This window comes from Bombus huntii, chromosome 13 (genome assembly GCF_024542735.1).
Source record: "Bombus huntii isolate Logan2020A chromosome 13, iyBomHunt1.1, whole genome shotgun sequence".
Classification (NCBI taxonomy): Eukaryota; Metazoa; Arthropoda; class Insecta; order Hymenoptera; family Apidae; genus Bombus; species Bombus huntii.
In genome coordinates, this window is record NC_066250.1 from 6,739,096 (window position 1) to 6,761,789 (window position 22,694).

The 22,694-nt window shown below is 41.1% G+C and overlaps 2 protein-coding genes across 2 annotated transcripts in view; one reads left to right on the forward strand and one right to left on the reverse strand.

The window, feature by feature from the left end:
* The window catches only part of LOC126872317 (tensin-1), a 181,424-nt gene that overhangs the window by 142,287 nt on the left and 16,443 nt on the right, over positions 1-22,694 (reverse strand). The window lies entirely within an intron of this gene.
* Positions 562-12,218, forward strand: LOC126872320 (putative sodium-dependent multivitamin transporter). The gene is made up of 7 exons (XM_050632134.1): positions 562-3,355; positions 3,770-3,901; positions 4,591-4,812; positions 5,279-5,622; positions 5,682-5,801; positions 6,223-6,897; positions 8,185-12,218. The coding sequence occupies exons 1-7, from the start codon at positions 3,350-3,352 to the stop codon at positions 8,435-8,437; spliced, it is 1,752 nt and encodes a 583-aa protein (XP_050488091.1). The 5' UTR covers positions 562-3,349; the 3' UTR covers positions 8,438-12,218.

Below are 22,694 nucleotides of genomic sequence, written 5' to 3' on the forward strand. Positions count from 1 at the left end.
CTTATCTCCTTGCGCGTCTAACTAACTAAAAGGGGAAACCACTAGTGAGAGCACGACATCGTGATTATCTAAACAACGAAATCTAGAGAGAGAGAGGTTCGGGTCTATCTGAGCAAGGGAGTTACGACTTGTGAGCTAAATCTAGGAATTCACACTTTCAAGATTTATTTTTGATCTGATGGAAACAAAGTTCTTCCTGCAACGAATAGAGAAAAGAAATCAAACAACCTAATCGTAAAATAGACATACAGAATAGGATCGCAAGTTTACAAACTTTTCACTAAGATTCAAGAAGAGAGATTTCTTCTCTCTAAATTCAATATTTGAAAATGGTTACCACCAGTTGCTCGATTAGCTTGACCAACATGGCTATCTTCCATCACGTAGAATACACAAGATGCGAGGGAGAAACCAGAAATATTTCGAATTCTCAATGCCTGATTAAATCGTCTATAAATTTAGATATATTTCCTACATTTTTGCAGTTTATGTTCAACGATTACTATGATCTTCTCATGTTTTGCATTTTTACTATCCAAATTTATTTTCTTTATCGATTAACTAACCCTCTATAAACTTAGACTCCTCTTCTTTACATTTTTAGCCATTCATCTATGGCTAAAAATTCCTATGATCTCAAGAAAACTACTATAATTCGTCAAGCAAATTTCTATGATCTTCATACAATTACTACCCGTTATTAACTGAATTTCTATGTTCACAAAAATTCCTATAATCTATCAACATATTTTTGCAACTACTACTTTCCACACGTTACATTACACTGTACCATCAATCTTTCAGGGGAATAAAATTTAGCTCGATTAAAAAGCAAATAGGGGATGAAAGGCGGCAACACATGGTAAATTTCGATCGACCATGAGGGTCAACGATTGGTCGATCAAGTTCAGCAGCCAGTTAACCGACGGTTAGCCTGCTGTCCTGCGTCCGACTAACGACTTAATGACGGGAATTCGCCACTTACGGGGCTCCTCCTTTTCTCCTCTTTCGTCGTCCATCGTCTTTCTCCTCTGCATCTTCGTCGGCGAATAGCGTCGGCGAATAGCATCGGCGTAAAACGAGCCAGCCAACGGTCAAGTAACAATGTCGAAAATTGGACGAGTCTCAACAGGGATCTCTATTAACCTCCGGAGTACCATGCATCGTGCAATTACGTTGGAAGGAATAAATTCAACTCGACAAATTGTGTGGCGTGTTGGTCAATCTCTTTGCATTAAACAGGTCCGGGATTTCTTCTTATGTCGGGAATAAACGCGATATCATCGCATAAAATATGCTCATAAATCGATTACCATCGTAATCTCGGTGTAAGCTATTGATAAAGATCGATGATTCATTTCCGTAAATCATATGTAAAATCTTCTTCATAAGGAAGTATTACGATGCTTGCAGAAAATTAAGTAAACGTTAAATATTATTAGGAAGCCATTAAACGTTTAAGAATTATTATCACGTTTAAGACCTTAGATTAAGATATTATATAGATTATAGAATCGTATCAATTTTATGATAATGAAATTAAATTCTTCCTTGTTTACATCCATTACGTTCCTCGATTATTGATTTAATCGATTCTGATATTTGGATTACTTTTTTATTTTATTTTTTGTTTTTTGATTCCAGATTTTATCTCAGATTATATATATATATAAACGAACGTAATTCTTAACTCATCGCGTTCTCTTGTAAATCAATCAAATAGTTTTTTGAAATTTTTAAGGTGTTACGCCGCATGAAAGTAAAACTCCGTTCGATTAATCGTTTCATTGATAATTCGGATTAATCTTTCAAACCTTTTATAAAATCAATATGTATCTTACTACTTGTGAACGAAGATGTACACGATCGTTCCCATGGACTTGCGCATAAATCCAAAACAGATCGTCGACAATAAAATATGCACAAGTAGGTTAGATTGCAGTTAACAGCAGATTATTTGATGGGCGTGAAATAAGATCTCGTTCAATTCAGACAAGACTTCATTGAATTTGCGCGAGACTATCTTAGACCGTAACAAGATTCCATTGAAACTGAATGGAGCTCTATTAAATAATATTGAATAATATTAGATTGACGTTGGATTCAAGAAAAATATCATTCATCAGGGAGATCAGCATCGATTGTATATCAAATTGAATTTTACGTATTCGATCCATCGGCCAAATAACCTTTGCGGCAGTTTCGATAAAGATCGATGAGTTCCTCCCATGGATCAAGGAATCCTCGTTGCTGGGACGATTCTATGGGTGCTTCCCTTCTCGGAATAATAGCCGATGGCCCCTCGATTGTGCCTCATAATACTAGGAAATTACATTACGACCAGAAGCTACCGTCTCGCGAATAATTGTTATGCACCAGCGACGCAACAGTGGCGTAGCATTCGCCTCGAGCGAATTCCACTGGACGTTCAATACTCGTCGGTTCTTCGTCGCTTTGTAACGAATGTTCTCTTTGAGCTCTTTATTCGTTTCCAATTAAAGGACTTCAAAGAAACGTTAAAATCATTAAATCTTTCACGATCGATAGCCCTATCGACAAGGCCCTATTCGAATATCTTTTTCGCATTCCTATTGCTCCCACTCGAGACAGGAATTGGCTCAGCAGACGAAAATTCCTCTTTATCTTGAATTCATTAACCTTTAAGAGATTAATTATCATTCGTGACTCTGAATCGGGCCACGAATCGACGCCAATCGGACTGGTTCTTTCGCAAGGGTGACCAACGTTATTGACTTTACATGATTAAACAGTCATTAAATCATAAGTTTCGTTTTTCAGAACTCCAGACACATGATTTATATTATGGCGAGAGAATAGTCCCATTATAATCTCCTACAATTTATAAACCACCTTCTTCATAATCTTCCTTCTCTCTCTTTCTCTCTCCATCATATTTTTCCTCGTCCATTGGCACGCTTAGCCGGCTGGCTGAATATTACCTGAATTTACCACCGTTTTTCGAACGTTCGTTAAAGTGGCGAGGCTTTGCGTGCATTTGACAGGAAATATGCTGAGCCAAGCTTTACGTAATGGACCGCTTCATCCTCGCCTCTTTTCTGCTCGTTCGAACGAACACACTCGACCACAAAACACGCAGGTGACGACTTCTCCAAGGGATCCTCTCTCTGAGAATTCGCGCGCGCCTTTTCTTCGTGCTATCAGCTCACGGTTGGGACCATCGGCCGCCAGTGTGTTACGTTCACAGCCTGTTCCCTCGTCGCCGCAGAAACGATTCAGGAAGAAGCACGATACTCGGGCAAACAAGCTCGCGATATCGAATTTCTCGTCCATCGCGAGTTGATGGTATCACACGAGTGGATCCTATAGAATGGACGTGAGTGTTCTTTCCATAGAAATCTTCCAATAGATAGCCTTTCTCTCCTGTAGTTCAACTCTGGTGAACGGTGGACGATTGAATCTTTATCGACATGTTTCTCGGTTAATCTTAATTGCATCAATTTAATTACTATCTCTCTAAATTCATTGGCGTCCTTTAATGTCCTTTTAATAACATCCAACTGATCCATCATTTACACACCTTTCACCTGATGTTAATCGATTCCACTCGCTAATTTCACCCTACACATCACGAATTAATCTCATCTCGCGGAGCTAAGATAAACAGAGATTCACCAGGGTTGGGATAAAATCGAAGGTAGTGTTGTTGTAGACCGAGTGAATCGGAAAACCAACAATTTACGCGAAAGGGAGTTTAATAAAAGGGAAAAACGTGGGGATACGTTTGCAGGAGCAGAGCAAGGATAATGATACATCGACGCTTCAATGGCCGGATTATCTTGTCATCGGTCTAATGCTGTCGATCTCAACCGGCATTGGGATCTACTACCGATTCACCGGAGGCAGGCAACGCACGGCCGAGGTTAAGCCCTTGGAAAATTAATTTCGCCACGGACGATCGAATCGACATCGAGTCTACAACGCCGCGCGATCCAATATCCGTGATAAACTGCGTCAGAACAGGATTGTACATACCTAGAGCTGGCACGTTCTTAGATCACGACATAGGTCCAGCGTTCCATGCCTCAGATCTTTCACCGTTATCACACCGATCGATCTAGCCGCGCGATAAATATTGCCATCGACACAAATTGCCAACTATCCAGAGCGCTATTTAATTTATCGGGTTAGCCGCGAGCCAACTTCCACGAACGACCGCAAAGACAGAAAGTTAATTAACGCTGAAACGTTATTACGAATCAAGTTAGAGGGCCAGGAGTAAAATGTCCACTCGCAGAATACGATCGATCAGGCGATAGTAACGATACACAGAATGGATAGCGTGGTTTTCGGTTTTACTTCTGTTACGGACAAATTGACGGTCGAAATAATTCATTGCAGATCGAAATACTTCTTTCAAATAAAATTATTATATCAAAGGATCATTCACTCTTGTGTAAAATGGACAATTATTTTTATATAATCTTATCTCTAAGTTTGTCGAAACGTATTAAAACTTAGTAAAACATAACAGTAGTGTCAGCAGCAACGCTCAAAAGATCGAACGAATATAGCAATGCGTTAACCAATGTTTCACGATTATTACAACAGGAGTACTTCTCAGCCAATCGAACGATGGGCGTCGTTCCTTTATCGATCGCACTGATGGTGTCTTTCATGTCAGCGATCACGGTGTTAGGAATCAGCGCAGAAACTTACATTCACGGCACGCAAGTCACGCTGTTGTACCTGGGTGGTTTCTTTGGTACACCAATCGTCTTGTATCTCTATCTTCCCGTTTTCACGGAATTGAACACCATGAGTGTCTATGAGGTATATGATTTTCTAATCAATCAATCGTACTATATCGCCAATCATTCCCACAATTTGGCACTTAGAAATAACCTTCGTGATCATTTCTTTTCCAGTATTTATGAACTCGATTTGAAATCAGGACTGGATAAATCAATCGTACCTCGTTAACAACCATCGTTGATCCATAATCTCAAATTCGAAGATCATCTTCGTGATCCTTTTCTTCTAGCATTTAAAAAAATAATTTGCAGTCCAATGCTAATAGATGGTATCACATTTTATAAAAATTTATTTTCCATCAGTTTCAAGCTTCAAAGCTTTCATCGTGATCTTCTATTGCAATATTAAAAAAAAGAAGACAGTTTAGAGACAGAGGTTGATAAATCAATCGCGCTTCGTCAATTCTCTATTTTCAATTCATAATTCGTAATTTACAATAAGTTAACACATAAGCTGCTTTCTTGTAACACTGTCTTTCTCTCAGTATCTAGAGAAACGATTTGGAGTAGGAGCACGACTACTAGCCAGCACTGCTAATTTCCTGCAGCTACTTTTGTACACTGGAATAGTATTATTCGCGCCTTCGTTGGCACTAGAAGCGACCACTGGTCTGTCAGGGAACATGAGCATCGTGCTGATCGGCCTGATTTGCACCTTCTACTCGACCGTAGGTGGCATCAAGGCTGTCCTCATCACCGACGTCTTTCAAGCAGTACTGATATTCACCGCACTTTTGTGCGTCCTGAGTATCGCCGCTAGCGACCTTGACGGAGGCTTATCCAATGTGTGGAGCATCGCTCAAGAGGATGGTCGAATAGAATTCTTCGAGTAAGAACATCAGTAAATTTATACGAGGTCAGATAGTTGAAAAATTTGTCGATTTTTAGTTTCAGGATTGATCCAACTATAAGGCATACATGGTGGGCATTACTGATTGGTGGGACTACCATGTTTCTGTCTTTATACGCGGTTAATCAGATCCAAGTTCAGCGCTTACTCACTGCCAAGTGAGTATTTATAATCATTTATATAATAATTAATTCGAGACCGGTGGCTTAGATATCGAGTCAGGCACCGCTTCTCTTTAGTCTTCGAATACTCACGATTAGCGTTATCTACATGTTATTCGACCGCTCATGTAATTTTTATTTAATTTGCTCAATTATCTCAATCATTGGATGTACGCTATCGACCAATTCTAGAATGGCAAGTAAAAAAGTAGATACGTTAAGGAATTGCAGAATAAAATGTATCGAAAGTATAAAATAATGAATGATTCGAAGATTAAATAAGAAATTACTATTCCATGTCCGGCAGAAACTATTTGGTCTTTGACGTAATCAATTTGTCAAAATACGCCAGTCTCTGATACATATTTTAATTGATTTAAATTTTGTATAAGATCTAAATTGGATTTTCTGTCATTAGGAGTCTCAAATCTTCGCAACGCGCGCTCATTCTCAGCGGCCCACTCACTTTACTCTTAGGTTCTTTGACAGCGTTCTGCGGTCTAATCCTCTACGCTGTGTACAGAAACTGCGACCCAGTTACATCCGGTAAAATCTCAAGCTTCGACAAGATAATGCCATATTTCGCAGCTGAAAGAATGTCACGAGTGCCAGGTGTCACTGGGCTCTTCATTTCCGGTGTATTCAGCGCGAGTCTCAGCACCATATCCGCTATGTTGAATTCTCTAGCTGCTGTAGCTTTGGAAGACTATGTAAAGCCCACGTGTCGTAAATTTAGTATAGAATTTCCAACAGAAAAGGCCACGTTAATTGGAAAATTTCTTGCTGTGGCGAATGGTTTCACGTGTTTAGCCGTGGCTTTTATTGCCAAATCGATGGGACCGCTGGTCGAAGCTGCCATAGGGATTTCTGGAGCGATTGGAGGACCCATTTTGGGGATTTTCACACTAGGCATGGTCGTGGAAAAGGCAAATCAGGCTGGAGCCATCGTTGGCACTAGCACAGCCTTGATCACGTGCATTTGGGCAGTATTTGGTACACCGAAACCACCAACACCCAATCTTCCGCTATCTGTGGAAGGCTGCGACAATTCCACCTTACTCCTCTATCATCAAAACACAACTTTATTCGAAGAGTAAGTTTCTTGCTCGTTAAGAAAGCGAGCTTGTTATCGAAGCTTTTAAAGTGCGTATCGCGAGCCAATTCGAGAATACCAATGCTGTAAAAGGTTTTACGAGTTCGTTCGAAGCAAAGAAAGCCGGCCTTTAATAGGCGGAAATAGCAATTTTTCCGGAGGCAAATTAGAAAACCGTGGCTATTATATCTTTGCTCTGTTATCAAGTTTGTTGGTTCCCTTTAATGCATGCATGGAATAATTACACGGATAAAACTGTTCCCCTTTTTGTGAATAAAAGCACTGCTTTCTTTCATCCCCCTTCATGAGCAAATACAGGTACATATTCGCAATTTATGCTTCAAGCGATCATAAGAAAACATAGAAATAATCGTTTCTAACTGCTAACCATTCTTCTCATTTATAAATTTGAAAACAGAAATAGGAATCAATTCTTTACGACATGATCAGCACGTCCATCGAAAGTCGATTAACATCTATCATTTTTTTTTTTTTTTTTGTCATATTATTCAAACTATAGGATCGTTTTTAGGAACGTTCCTCGCTTTGACGAAATTCGTTTTCGATAAGAAAATATCGTACACGCGTGTCACCAGCCGATTTTCTCTCGAAACGTTGTTACAGCAAAAAATGCAAGTGAAACGTCGAGGTAGGAAATACGGACATATCGTAAGCACCTCATTTTCGTGATTCTTGACTCTTCCAGGCATAATCGATAAGGAGCAGCCGCAATGAATTTATCGGAAACGGAAGATTTCGTTACCGGGGAGCAGTTTTCGTTATACCGGAATATAATTGGTACATAAATCAGCAATGAATCGTTCTAAGATACGCCTTATCGTCGGTTCAAACGTTTCGCTATGATATGATGGGCGTGGAACGATACCATGGTAGCCAGTTCTCTCGGTTAAGAAGCAGCGATTACTTCCTGATTTCTTTCGACTCGAGAGCCGCTTTCACGTGCCGCTTGCTTCCCATCGTTTCCCACGATAGTAACTAACGCTAATTACTCGTTAATAAACCGTGATTATAGTCTCTTTGAAATGCCTGCCGCGTTCCAGTATTGCGTATGATATTGCTTTCTCCTTGCCACACGCCTCTAACCTGCTTTGTCATATTTTTCGTTGTCCTTTTCGGCTCGTTTATTCAACGATCGGTATCCAATATACTCGTAAACGTTAAACTTCTATCATCGTTTAATCTCAAATGTTTAATCCAGAAAATATAATCGCAATATCAATCAAAGTTTCAAATAATTTCAATAATGAATTTCATTTTCATTTTCAGCCCCGCGGACCATTCGTCGTACTTTTATTTGTATCGTATATCGTACATGTGGTATAATCCACTTGGACTGGCAATCACGTTGATCGTGGGCTACGTAACCAGCCTGATCACGAATAAGATATTTTACAAGAACGCTCGCGAACCAGAGCCTAACTTGTTCTTCCCCTTCCTGGCAGCGCGAATTAGGAGACGAAGGGAGGACGCGCAGAAGACTACGAACAGCCAGGTCTTCGTATTGGAGAACAGAAAATGAAATAAAGAATATAAGAATAGTAGCGAGCGTATTGAGAATTAAGCTCCGATGAGATAATGGATATCTCAGAGCAAGTGGAACTGCACTGCCCATTATAAGTTCGAAATTATCTGTCAAAAGAACTTTCCAAAAATGGAGGCAAAAATTCTATATACTATTTCGTTGATGTAATGTACAATTTGTATAAATTCACCACGGTAGCAATCCTATGGACATTAAGAACATCGCGAGGAAGTGAAATTCAACGCTTCCGAGCTCGTATGACAGAAACACGAATCCCGTAGATAAGAAGATTTGCTTCAAGAACGAGCGAAACAATTTATCGATTTAAAAACTTGCATTTCACTTACGAATATCGTATTTGCTTCGTGTTACGAGCAACTTCCTAAGAAGGAAAGTAATCGAGCCAGCTTCTGCAAGTAATACTCATTAATAAAATAAGCTCAGGTTGAGATCCAGTGTCACTGTTCCTTGTACTTATTAACTGTTCTGATGATTTCATTAGCCATAACTCATCGTCAGTGCCTCGTCGTAGAGCAAATTAATAAAATCTCCAATTTGCACCATGTTTCGATTGCAGCGCGTTAAATTTGCCAGCGCCGTCGGCCGTCGTCTTTTCCTCGCTTTGTTCATTTGCAACTTAACGAGAGACGATTGGGCTGGAAAAGGATGTGAGCTATCCACGAATGAAGCTATCCAGGCATCTGGGTCACAGGGATGACCGGATTAGAGACACTATAATTCTCGTTGTATCGTTTTAGCCAAACACCGAGAAAAATGACCGCGTAACTTAACTTATCTCGTAATGGTCAACGAGCAATTCACTGTGGAGTATGGGTCGCGAGCGACCCGCTAACACGTTTAATTAAACTTCATTCTGTACGGCACGTTATCACACTACCGCTCTGTAATAGCGAAAGACACGCAATAAAAGATAATTGATTCTTTCAACGAAAGCGACCGGCCGTTTCATTAAATTTCACACCGAAAACGATCATCACGCCACGGTACGTCCTTTCTCGCCCTCTCTTTGTTCTCTCGTTCTCTCTCTCTTGCTCTCTCTCACTTGTGAATATCGAGTGAGACAGATAACACTGGTTCCCCCTGTCGCGTTGTTTGCGGAAGCGGAATCGTCGTAATTTATCGTCTAATTGTCTCCGTGGTACGATGGTTGGGAAAGGCTTTATAATTCGTTTAATTGCAGTTCGTTCGGCTCGGTCCGGCCAACTGAATTTTCATCGCGTAAATTAGAGACGAGCTGCACACAGGAGGAAAAAATCTGTCAAGGGATAGGGATAGGGGAGACACGTGAAATATCACGCCCGAAAATGCTCGTTCAATGTCGAATTACGTCTACGTTCGAATGTGTTGAGCGTCACGCGTGTGTCAGAGAATTAAAAGCTCGAATTAAAAGAGCGACGCTTTTGTAAGTGTTGACGGAAATTCACTGGACACACACGGTATGGCGATATTTTTTGGAATAAAAATAACAGCCGCGCCCCTTTCACGAACAGTCGATTAATTTCCTGTCGACGTACCGGTGTTTCGTACGCGTCATCGATCAGTGAAATTTTCGTGGGACACGTGCGTCGATTCGCGCACGTTCGACCACATAAATTTCACTCGTACTACCAAGAAGAATCCGTGTGGGTCTGAGGTAGCTGTTCGTTGATACAGGCGCGCCCATCGTGCGAAAACGAATGACCCTTTAAAAAAGGAAAAAGGTGAGACACGCGTGAGAACGTTGCTGCTCGATGTAATACTCGACATAGCGGTTTAAACAGACCCCTATCTCTTGTAAACGTGATTAAGGGTTACTTCTCTGCCGATAATGAGAGAAAATTGTTATTTTAGTATTACGACATAAGGCTTGCTGTTTGATAATGAAGACACATTATAAAACTTCCAATTACGTTCTAGTCCTTGCTTTCTCACCCTTGGCAAATGGATACTTAGTTATCGCTGTTACGAGTGTTGAATATTTTACTTTATATCTACGTGAAAGTGAAGAATCAAGGAAAAAGAATCTTTATTTCCGATTTATTTAAGAAATTAAATTTTTTATACAGTTCGATACGACAATAAACGTGAAATATCAACCTACATATATGTCACATGATCCAATTTCTACTGTCTACGGGTTAAGTATGTTTTTATAACTGAATACTTTCGACTCTGATTTAATTATCGAACGTTGAAGAGATTCATATCCTCGTCCACTTTTACTGAATTCTTCATTGCAATTTCCTACTTGACTGCATTATTGAACGTTGAAATCCGAGAGCAGCGTGCTTTCAATCACTAGTATTTAATTTCAAACTTGACAGAGAAGAAATAAGAATAAAACGTGAGCTTTCCTCCGAGTTTCTACTTCAACATCGCGAAGAACAAAGCGTTCCTTTCCAAATACTACAAAAGTCATAGAACATTGGAAAGTATCTGAGAATATTCACGGATATTTCTAAGATCACCGTGGAACAAATAACGATGATTATCTTGTAGAAACCCATTTGCATTTAACCGGTAGTAACGAATGGTTTACAAGCAGCTCATCGTCGAAATCTCGCAATGTCCGTATCGTAAAACTGCTCGTTTGCGTATTGAAACGTCATTTCTATAAAATTTAATTGCATACCGCAACAACAAGCTCGAGGAGGAACCAAGAGTCGCAATGTTTTCTCATAAGAAAACAACTTTCATCGCCATGTTTTCTCATAGAAAAACAACGTTGATCGCGTTCACCACACGATCGCGATGAGTCGAGTTGTATACGCTTCCTGGACGTTGTAAATCGACCTCTCACGAACAGATTCAATGCTTTAGAAGTTACAACGAGCGGCATGAACCTAGGAAAGTACTCTAATTGTTTGTGGAGCGTCCTTTCTCCTCGTGGAAAATTGACTGGCTTTTAGAGGCGAACGTAAAGCGTTCTTCCGGTACGGATATCCGCACAATCAGGGGTCCACCTTCTCCCGTCGATTATGAGCTGAGTGCATAGGAGAGATCGTTGGTCGTCGTAAACAGTGCGCTGACCAGATAAACTTTTATTTTCTAATATTCTTTGCATGTATTCAAAAAATTTCTTCGCGCTTGTGACAATGTTTTACCATATTTCTATAAATCCACGAAAATGAACTTTTTAATTTGGGTTCTAATTCATTATCAAACAACGAATTACTTTCGATTTGTGGAATCTTTCGTTCTACTTCTATGTTATCCGTTAGGAACAAAATTTGAGTCCGACTATATCAGCCAATTTCTGTAAACTTTTGTAATAATTTTCAACTATATTTCCTATAATCAATGGAATTGGATTTCTTAACGTAAGTCCAGGTCTGTTGAACAACGAACGAAGCTATTCGATTGCTCGCAAGATCCTTTAATTCTTCTTGGACTAGTATGTATTTCTTTTTAGAAAAAGATTCGGAGCGCAACGAGTCGGAAGTAACTTTCGAAAGTCGATTAGAAACCGTGGAGAAGAGTAGCTGCGAGCGATCGGACGATGTCAAGCAGAAGCAGCGCGCCAGTGTTCGTTGCGTGACCACAGTTGTAAACGGAACAATGCTTCGATCGAGGTCGATACATCGAACACCTCGTGCTGTAACAACCATGCCGACAAAGTACGAACGAATGCAGCCGACGAATAAGCGCGGGAGGGCAATAAGATCGCGGCAGATGTAAGTATCAGCTGCACAGCCAGGGGCGGATCGTTGGCCACCATTCGAGACTTCTTCGCCTTTCACGAAACACTCTACCCAATCCATCACGAAGCCATCCGAAAAACGGGCATTCCTTCCTTGAAAATATTCTCATTGAAACGTCGTCTGTGGCATTCACTCCAGGACGTTATTAATATCGTTACACAACGTACTCAAACATTTTTGTTAGGCGTATTCTAATTAACGTTCCTAAAGAATAATTTATGTTTATTGGTAACATGATCCTGTTACAATCGTGGAAAGTCTCGTTTCAACTATGAGGCAGTCATAACTTTTTATGAAAATTACACGAATTCCAAAACCAGAAATAAATCCTTTCCTTTTTATTTGTCGTAGACTTGTGATCAGATAAACGAATATCAGGTTAATCTGAAACTACATATATTAAATGTCATTTGTATCTTATCGTTTGAAAAATTAAATACGAAAACTGTGTTCTCTCGTTAATTTCAAATTTACCCTGCCATAAATGCTATGGACGATAAATTGTACATAAACTGATGACTGTTTTGAAACGTACAGTAAATCGCTTAAAAATTGTTCACAACCGAATTTGACGAATTACAAGAGAAATTAGGAATTGTAATTATAATATAAAGTTAGCTTGACTCAAATAACTCTACCTAGCCCAATTCTCACATCCTTAGTGATCAACGATAGTTACACGACAACTTCTTTGCCAGGTTTCCTAGCATATGCGACATCGTTCATCTCTCAATACCAGCAGCAAAGACAAGCTCCAATTAAATCTAAGCTACTTGAAAATTCCAACGATGGGATAGTTAAGATTCCTCTGTGCGGGAGCCTGCTTTTCGACCAATGATTCCAGGAGGCACGTGGAAGAAACTCATAAAAAGGTCAGCAAGACAGTGGCCACCGGAAAGAAGAAGCTGCGACTATAAAGTTAGGGCCAGGGCGAAAAAAATGCCAGACCTGACCATATCCTGGGTCTTCCACGATAACCTATGCAAAAGACAGTTCGTGAGCAAGCTTCGGAACAGGCGCAAGCCCCTTCTCTTCTTCACGGAATTCACGATACGGCCGGCTATGCATTATAGGGAATACGATATCCATCTTACGTCAGATACATGGGGATCTTATGGCCACGGCGGCACCTAGCCTTTGCAAAACGAGCAAAAACACAAAGGCGACTTATGTTCGAGAGAAATATCAAGAAGTCGTCGTTGGTTTCGTCCTCGATCGTTGTACGTTCAACGTTCGGCTTTCTAGACGACTCAACCGCAAAACCACCCAGTGAATCTCGTCCCGACCTTCGCTCTGGAGATACAAGAAGTGCGGCTATCGCTGTCTCCAACTGTTGCTAACGGTCATCGTGACGCGGATTTACGGACAGTCGTGTGAAATGATCGCTACTGGGAATGTTGCCACTTCAGGGTTAGCTAGAACTACGACATTGTAGTTCTACAATTTCTGGCTTCTGCGATACTTGGGATGAGAATAGCTATCGAAGTGATTTCACTCGCGAGTTTCCATAACCAAATTTCTACAAATTCCTCCAAATTCCTACGTGCAAATGTCTCAGTCTGTGCGCATCACGAGTTTAATCCGAGTCAAATCGCTGGTAAAGAGGTGATGGAATACAAAACTGAAAAGAGTTTCCCTGGGAGCTTCTGTGACAAAATCCTGGATTCCTAAGCTTAAATTTAAGAGAGAATTTAATCCTCAATCGGAGTCTGTTCATGTTTGATACAGAATGAATTCTACAAAGGCGCTGCATACAAATTAATTTACCAAAGATCTTCTTAAGATCTTAACCAACATTTCCAATAACAAATTCCCTAGTCCAATATTCAACTCACTAAGTCTATCCTTTTATCTTCTGCGTTAAAAACGTCAGCAAATGTAAGCGCTATTCCTCGTCGTCATAACCGAACAAGCTCCATAAATCCAGCAGCGAGACAAAGTATCGCCATGATTTAACGATGTATATCGTTCCCCGAGCGGGTCTCTCGATGTTGGAGCTACCAAAACGGAGATTGATCGCCCGATCGTGAATCGGTGGCGAGGTAAACACTCATCGAGTCACGGTCGGTGGTTGGGATCGATGAATGAACCGGTCACGAGGAAGATCGCCAACAGAAATTCGTTTTGGATGAACGCCAGACAGATCGGACTCATGCAAATTCATGGGACGCCGTGTGGCCGCGTATGCGCGACCGCAGGAAACGTGAAACGCGACGAGAGGGGACAACAGAAGAAGAAAGGGTGGGAACTCAGCGGGAAAAATGGATAGCATGAAGAAGAAGAGGTGGAGGGAAATGAAAAAAGCAAGAAAAAAAAATGCTTAGAAAAAGGGACGTCGATGATCAAGATCGTACTGATGCGAGCAATGTACCATGGGCGTATGAAGGTTCGTGATAGACGAAGAGAACGAGTGGGGCCAGTGATTTCAATTTTAAATGCGATTCCACGGATTCCACGTGGCTAAGAGGAACGCTTCGAAAGTTCTAACGGCCGTTGTGCGCCAAGCTCATACGTATGTGCATATTATCCGATAGCCATGGAGTCCATTGGATCTCTCGATCATCCCTTTTCCCTTCCTTTCTTCCTGTTTTTTGGAAATTCTAAGTGACTTTTTAGCGAGGACCAAGAATCTTGCAATATCAGCTACCTAAATCTAATCAATCGAAAACAGTAAAGATTCTATCAGATAGTTTCATCTTAGAAAACCATGTTTTCGTTCCTTCAAATAGTTTCTCTTCAAATTATGAAATACTTCATTCGTATAAAGTATGAAACACAAAAATTAATAAAATATACCTGTATAATTTATGTCGAATACTCAAGTCAAATATTTAAATACTATCTACATTTCGATAACATCTATTGAATAATTTTCATTTTTAATTTTATAGACCCGAGGAGAGCGGCAGGGTTAAAGATCATAATGGGTCATCGAAGTTCTTCTACAAAGAATGAAGATAATTTTAAAGTTACAGTACAGAATATACGATTGGCACGCAAGGTCACGTGCAGTTCAAAGAGGTTCGCTAAGGGCACATATTTTAAAAAGAAGGAATATCATACTTCTATATGATAATTGCATTCTTTGCAGATGATCTCTAACGACAACTTCCAGAATGATCGAATCCAACAATCCTAAACGCTCGTTTGTCCCGTTAATTCCATTGGTACGACTGTGTTGAGTAATTGCACGATGGAATCCCGGCATAACAATCACGAGATAGAAATCCATCCGGAGGTCTGGACGATAAAAACCGAGCAGCACGATTGGATTGTGCAATCCCAGGGAGTGAAGGTTGTATTATCCCGATCGCTTATCAAAATCGATTCGGCTTGCATCGGACTTAATTACCCCCGAGGCAGGAATAATTGCGTCGGAATCAGATAAAGAACCAGTCCACGACGTTAGTGGCCGCGGGCGTACATGGGACCCGATTAAAAATCAGTCAAGGAACGCGACTCGACATCGCTGTACCGAGCATTACGATAACTTTCCTCTCCTTCTTCTTCTATGTATCGACGTTTCTACGTTCGAGTAACTTTTCCAATCTTTTACCATGAGATCGTGTTTTCACGTGCCACAGAATGTTTGTGCCATCCAGCGATAATGACGTATTGTGTGATACGAGAAGAGCGTAGCATTCTTAATATACATTCCAAGAGCGACTAATATTCCAAGATTAAAACAATTTTAGCTAATGTTTGGTATACAAACATGAAAGTACAAGAAACACTAATTACAGTTCTTGAAAATATCATTTTGAGAGCATAAAGCGAAACAACTTTGATTTGTTCTAATTTTCACAGAATCATGGACAAACACATTCATGTAATCTGAAGTAAACCTCCGTCGAAGTCTCAAATATTTAATAATAAAAGAATTCTATAAGCACGCAATATCTTCGAATATTTTCTAAATTTCGCTGCCAATTTTTCGAGCAACTCCATATTCGTGTATGTGTATGTGTGTGTACAGTAAAAGGAAACGGTAAAGCTTTATGGGTCTGGTTCATCTCGCTCACGATTACCATGGAATCCAAGAACTCGATTGCTCGTTGCACACTGTGCGCGTTTCGCATTCTTTCGGCTCTCTCTTTCCTCTTCCTTTCCGATGCATTCGTTCCTTTCCTCCCTGTTCGATTCACGTCCTCGGGAATTCCTTGTTTCTTCTATCTTACCCTAACCAACAACGTCTTCGTCCAGGATGAAGACAATGGCCTCCAGTGGACGTTGATGGACTCACCTTCTCGTTGACACACGTTAACGATCGCGGCGCGATCGGACACCGGAACACGGCTTCAATGATTCTTGACGTGGCACGCCCCGGGAAACGCTCGATCGAGGCAGAATTTAGACGACGCTTCTTACATTACGTAGCACGTGCCGGCTCTTAATCGCTTACGCTTAGGTATGTTTCTTCGTGCTTGCCGCATTGTTGTTTATTTTGATGTATTTGCAGAATAATTGGTTTGACTGTGAGAGTTGGTAATTTTTTTGAGGGGTGATTATACTATATCAGAATGTTGAACCTTTGTTGAGAAGATGAATAGTAGAAGAAGAAGAAGAAGAAGAAGAAGAAGAAGAAGAAGAAGAAGAATGAGTCAACGGATAATTGAGGCGTGTCTAAGTGTTACATCAGAGATTCTTGACCTACGGCAGTACTCTGTTGGACGATGCCCGGAAAGATCAAGGAAGCGGTATAAAATAGCTGCAGTTCGTGTAACTTATCTCTGCTGCGATTTCAATTCTTTAAAGTCTCCGATTTTCAAGTTTTAAACCTTTCAAGCATTCAAATTTTTTTAAAATTTTTCAATTTACAAGCTTTCGAACAACGAAATTTTTAAAGGTTCCGATTTCTAATTTTCAGTCTTCCAAACCTTCGAATCGTTACGTTTGTTCAATTATTTGCTTAAGAATTTTCGAATCTTTTTATCCTTACATTTCCAAACTTTCGGGGTTCCTTAATACTTCTTTCTATAAAGCTTAATCCAATAACACAACTAAACTTCAACTCAACCCGGGAACTTTGCCCGTCCGAATAAGCCAAGGCAAACGTTTTCACCGATCCTAGCACGAGCTAACGATACGAACTATTATTTCGGTGCTAGTGGAGGATATTTCGGAATTTCGTAGAAACAACAGTGACTAGGACGGGACCAGAAACCGCCACTGTGGCAAAATTTAAGAGCCGTAGTGCAACGACCGAATTACGTAATGTTGCGAAGTCGTGCCAGAATCGAATCTCGATTTTCGATGTTTGTTTGAAAACCGCACCCTAGTCGTGCAGTAGGGGTCGGCTATCGACTCGTCCCGTTTCCTGGCAAGTGCCAAGCGGATTAACGACTTAGACTTTGTTTCCCTTTGAAATAGCTTCTTCGTCGTTCACGCTCAACGAGCCTGTCACGATCCCACGCGCGTGCAGCTTCCCCGGCATCGCTTTGAAGAGTGCCGCTCAGCGCTCGTGGCATCCTTCCGCGATTTCCGCGCTAGTCGAATTTCCTGATCCGCGATAAACGCCAAATTGCCGGTGAAATTCCCCTATCGATCCTTTCTACAATGTTATGCGTTGATTCTTCCAAGAACTCCGTAGGAATTTAACTAATGATGTTTTTTAAAGTTTTATTCTTGAAAAATAGAGCAATTCGACGCAGATCTTCGGAAATAAATGGACAATTTCTAATTCTATGATTTTCTAGATGAATAACAAATTTTGATTCCAACTCTCTATTATATCATCTTCTCCTCTATAAATCTCTTTGATAAGAAGTTCGTGAAAATAGTTCAACTCCATTCTCCGTCCATATTTCAATATTAAAACGCCATCCTCTATATGGCCAAAAGGATCCGGGTGCCTAAGATCAGTTCCACAATCTGACCAGCCAATTTCTACCATCTTCGCCATCTCTATCTTCGTGTGAACAGGCAACAAGCAGCGATTAACCCTTCAAAGAAACGACTCTTAAACTCATCCTAACCACTTCTTCGTCCGAGTTGCTCGTCGAGTATAGCAGACGGAAGCGTTTAACTGGTGGAGATGATAATTGTCGTGAACGCTGGTGGCACTTCGGTCCACATGTTTTGACACGGCTCGAGAGGGGTCTCTCCTCGCCAAGTGACGCATTAATCTCGTCCCTGCAGGACCGCCTAAACGGCCACTTGTGCCCCTCAGGGATTTACGCCACCTAAGTTAACATAACCGTGATTCGACCGAATGTCGAACAACCAGCGATGTTCCTCTCCTTTTTCCTCTCTTACATATCCTCCTTTCCCTTCTCCAGACCGTGTAAACGAAACACCCAACTTTTTTCACGCGTAATTCGAGATCCCAGGAAGGACAGGTTGTACAGGCGATTCAAGATTAACCGGTCGACCGGCAAGGACGCACAGGTTGCGTGGCTATATACTAACAGCAGCGAAGAATGGCCACAAGTTCGGTCCCACGACGATTTATCTCACTGGGAGGTCAGGATGTGCCTTCCAGCCCCAAAAGATCTCTGGTGTCGTCGATCAACGAATATTCCTTTGTCTTTACCCAACCATCCACGAAATCCTTCCTTTTCTTGGATTAGAACCCTTGGACCCTTCCCTATCCACCATTAAATTACACCTTTCCCTTTTTCTTCGAATCCTACGATTCTTCTGATGAGAACATATTGTGGGCCTAAATTCGTGGCTCCAGTGAAATCTAGAAGATTCTACGGCTCGAAACGAAAAGAATATCAAGAATAATAAAATTACATTGAAAGCTTCATTTTCGAGAAAATCGAGCTCGATAGTTTATCAAATATACGTGTATTTACCAAATTCCCAAGTGAAAGGGAACAGACAATTGGCGGGAGGTTATTTTGCATCGAAAATATGGAATAAAATTTGTTCGTCTGAGGCCTCGTTTTGAAGGGAATAAAGTTTCGATATGTATAGTCAAGAATTTGCACGATGCACACGTATTCGACACAGACTAACCTTGTCAATTTTGTAAACCTTTGAGATAAGAATATACTGTATTAATTAGAAGCGACATACCCTCTATGGCGAAATCGGTGTCATAAAAATCATCAACACTGATTTATATTAAATGAAAATAACTGCTTCTATAAAAAATCTTAAGATCTATTTCACGACGTAATTAAATACAGTTCTCTTAAAGTATAATTACGGATATACTCGTAGCAATCGTGTAATATAATGAATATTTAAAAGAAGAGTTGAAGAAATTAAAGAGAAAATAAGTATGTTGCAAACATGGCCAAGAGACGTTCTATCAGTTCCTCAATTTGCAAATTTCTCTCCTTGCTTTTCTCTCCGACGCAAACTTTATTCTTTCCTATCTTCGACCTATCTCGAGGTAGAGAATTTTTCTGACTTCATTAGCGCCACAAAAAGTCCATGATGTGTGTAACTGTCTGCGTCGATAAACTTATTACGCCTTCGGTTAGACGACGATTACATCGTTCACCGGAATACATTGATACATGAACTCGATGACGCAACATGTTTCAACAGCTCGACGAAACGCGGCATACAACATTATAGGTGTGGCGTAGATCTAAACTACACGGATCGAAGTTCAGGGAGGAGTTCAGTCCTCGGGCGCCTTCCACCGTTGGTAGCCAGCACTCTTCAGTAGAGAATATTCACGAGAAACGCGCATCCGGCTCGCGAACGCGTCGTTACCTTTCCCGACTGACCGATTATGTAAAACGCGCTTCCACGGGTGGCCTCTTCTCCCACTGTTATGTCGATTCCACGGCCTTCCTGTACACACGCGGAACTGCGTGGGTGCATCCACCAATCCACCCACTTGAACGAATCGTTCGCTCGTCTAGAGTGCTCTCTCGATCGTGGATCGAACTTTGCCTGGATTTCTGTAACGCTGGTTCTTTAGACGATCTCCCACCGCTTAGCATTGTATGGAATTCTTCTGAATATCACTCTAAAGCATTTTCTCTTTTTCTGATACTAGAAGTATCGACGACTGGAATATAAAACGTGTACCGAAGAAATTTAAACGAGAAGTAAAAATAAAAACCGGAGTGACACAAAAAAGCAGAGCAGTGCACCGCTGAATGAAATTTAAAGTCTTAGACAAGTTTGAACATCTTAAAAGATTCGCTCAAGTATTTTCGTCATCAAGCTACCACAAAAGTCTGTTAATTTTACCCAGATAGCGTTTTCCACATAATTAACTCCGAAGAAGTTTGAAGATTTTACAAGACCTTCCTCCAGCTTCCTCTAGTCACCACAAAAATCTGCAATTTTATCCAGGTAGTGTTCTCGTGATGACTGCAAGGAAGTTTGAACATCCTAAAGGATTCCCTCTAACTACCTTCATCACCATAAAAACTTGCATTTTTACCTAGATACTGTTTTCATGGTAATTAACTTCAACTGAAAGTCTACTGGCACATAGCTCTCTCTCTCTCTCTCTCTCTCTCTCTCTCTCTCTGCGATCTCCACTTTTGGGTTACAATCAGGACTGTATTCGCGTTAACCAAGTCCGTCATCTAGCGGGCGAGTTTCGTGTCTAATGAGGCGACGGGCCAATTAGTTTCAGAAAATGTCCTCGCGAGAAGCAATGAGGCCGAACAATGAGCGTGTGTGCAGGGAAGAAAGGATGAGTGAGAACGAGGGCTAAAAGCCTGGCTTCGCAGCAACCTGAGAACAAAAAGCAGAAAAGAAAACACGTGTAGAGAGAAAGAAGGAGGAAGGGAAGCCTCGTGGTCGGTTCTGCCTGACTGCCAGTCGACGGCAGCTAGTTCCTCCGCAGGACCTCCGCAGCTTTCACAGTTTTTCACGGCTTCTTATTTTTGCCGACAAACGAACGCCGTTCCAGGAACCCGTCGGAATAATACCGGCCGGACACGATCCTAACTCGGGACGAAAACTCCTCCTAACGACCGGACCATTGTTCCCGCGAAATGTTCGCACGTGTAGAATAATGCCCCGCGGCGAGAAGGTGGAATCCTCTTCATCGTGCGCCGGACCAGCCACGAAGATTATCGTCGTCTTCTTTTCCAGATACCCTTTCTCTCCTCTTTTTCGCAAAACTTTGCACGCGAGACTTGTCTTTCGTGTCTTTGGTTAAGTCTCTGCCGCCATTTCATCGCTTAGGAAAGATATTTCGGGGCGCAGGACATTTGACAGGAGGAAAACTGATACAGCATGTTGGAAATTAGTAACTGTTCGCGGACAAAAATAAGGATGCTTAATTTTTGAAGACGGCTTCGGATGTTAAGACTGGTTCAGATTAGTCAAGTTGAGAAATATTCTCCCGAGTTTCTAGCCTGGTTCTCATTAATTTAATCATTTAATTTAGAATCCCTTGAAACTACTTTAGTAACGTGAGCTACTTGAAATTGTTACGCATTTTAGTATTGACTTAAAGTAACCTTTCAATTTTATGAAGTGCGTACTAAGATCCGATTAAACACATGTATATTTCTTTTTCTTTTAAGAAACGAATTTTATTCGTCGTTGCTAATATTCCAGCAAGTACCACCTTTACTAATATTCCAGCAACCATTGCTCAAAGTTAGTTCACTTGAATTCAAGCTGCTCCATTGGAATGACTCGATTCACACAAGCTTCTATTCGAGTTATTTGATTAATCTGAACGAGGTTATAGCAACCGCAAAATGTTTTACTCGACTATCCACATAATAGACGAACAAATTCAGAGCTGAAGAATACATTAAACTCGAATGGTGATATTTCTCGCGTCTGGAAGTAAACTTGTTTTTTTGGCGCGTTAGACTCCCGCATGCACATCAATATCCCGTCAGCCCCATAAAGCGCATTAGCTCCTTCTAGTCTGTAAAGCACCAGCATGCATCTCGATGCGCCTCGTCGTTCCAGACGAATTTATCAATCGTCTATTTGCGTCTCGCCAAGTCTTCATGCTCGTCGACGCTGGTTTCTTTCCCTTCCACGACGTTGACTTTCACGCTTCTCGTCTGGAAGTAATACGAATCCTTCTCGCGGAATAAAACAAGCGACGTTTGCCAAAAAACGAGATACGAGGTACGAGCGAACAACTCCAATAAATTTTCAACGAGAAAAATCGTGCGAACGTTCGAAACGTTGAGAGCGTTTAAATGCACGGTGATTAATTTCGTGAGTATAAGCACGAGACTCTGGAATACGAGGCCAGTGTCACCGGGCAGAGCTTTGTGGCTATTTGCATAATGCCTTTTCGTTGCCCGACACTCGACACGTTTCCGTGAAATCCCTTTCCCAAACGGTTCTTTCTCCAACAGGATGCGCGTAGTCTCGTGAACGAGCAATGAATTCTTTAATGACCGCTGGAACGTGCCCTCGTGATACAGCGACACATTAGTAGCGTGGCCCGAAATATTTAGATATGCGTTGAGGCCCACGAAAGGCCCATTTATTTGCCTTAAATCGACCCATTGTGGCCTGCCACAGAGCTTGAACCCGTTCTTTAGAGCGGGGGATCAGAGGATTTCACAGCGTGATACAACTGTATAGTTAAAACCCACTATTGAACATCTACCAGATTTTCCTAATCAAACCTATCGCTGCATAAATCGTAA

What these genes read in the sequence shown, in the direction of transcription:
- LOC126872320 (XM_050632134.1), top strand. An exon ending in GCAGGCAACGCACGGCCGAG is followed by an intron (nt 3,902 to 4,590) that starts GTTAAGCCCTTG and finishes TTATTACAACAG; the next exon opens with GAGTACTTCTCAGCCAATCG. An exon ending in CAGCGCTTACTCACTGCCAA is followed by an intron (nt 5,802 to 6,222) that starts GTGAGTATTTAT and finishes TTCTGTCATTAG; the next exon opens with GAGTCTCAAATCTTCGCAAC.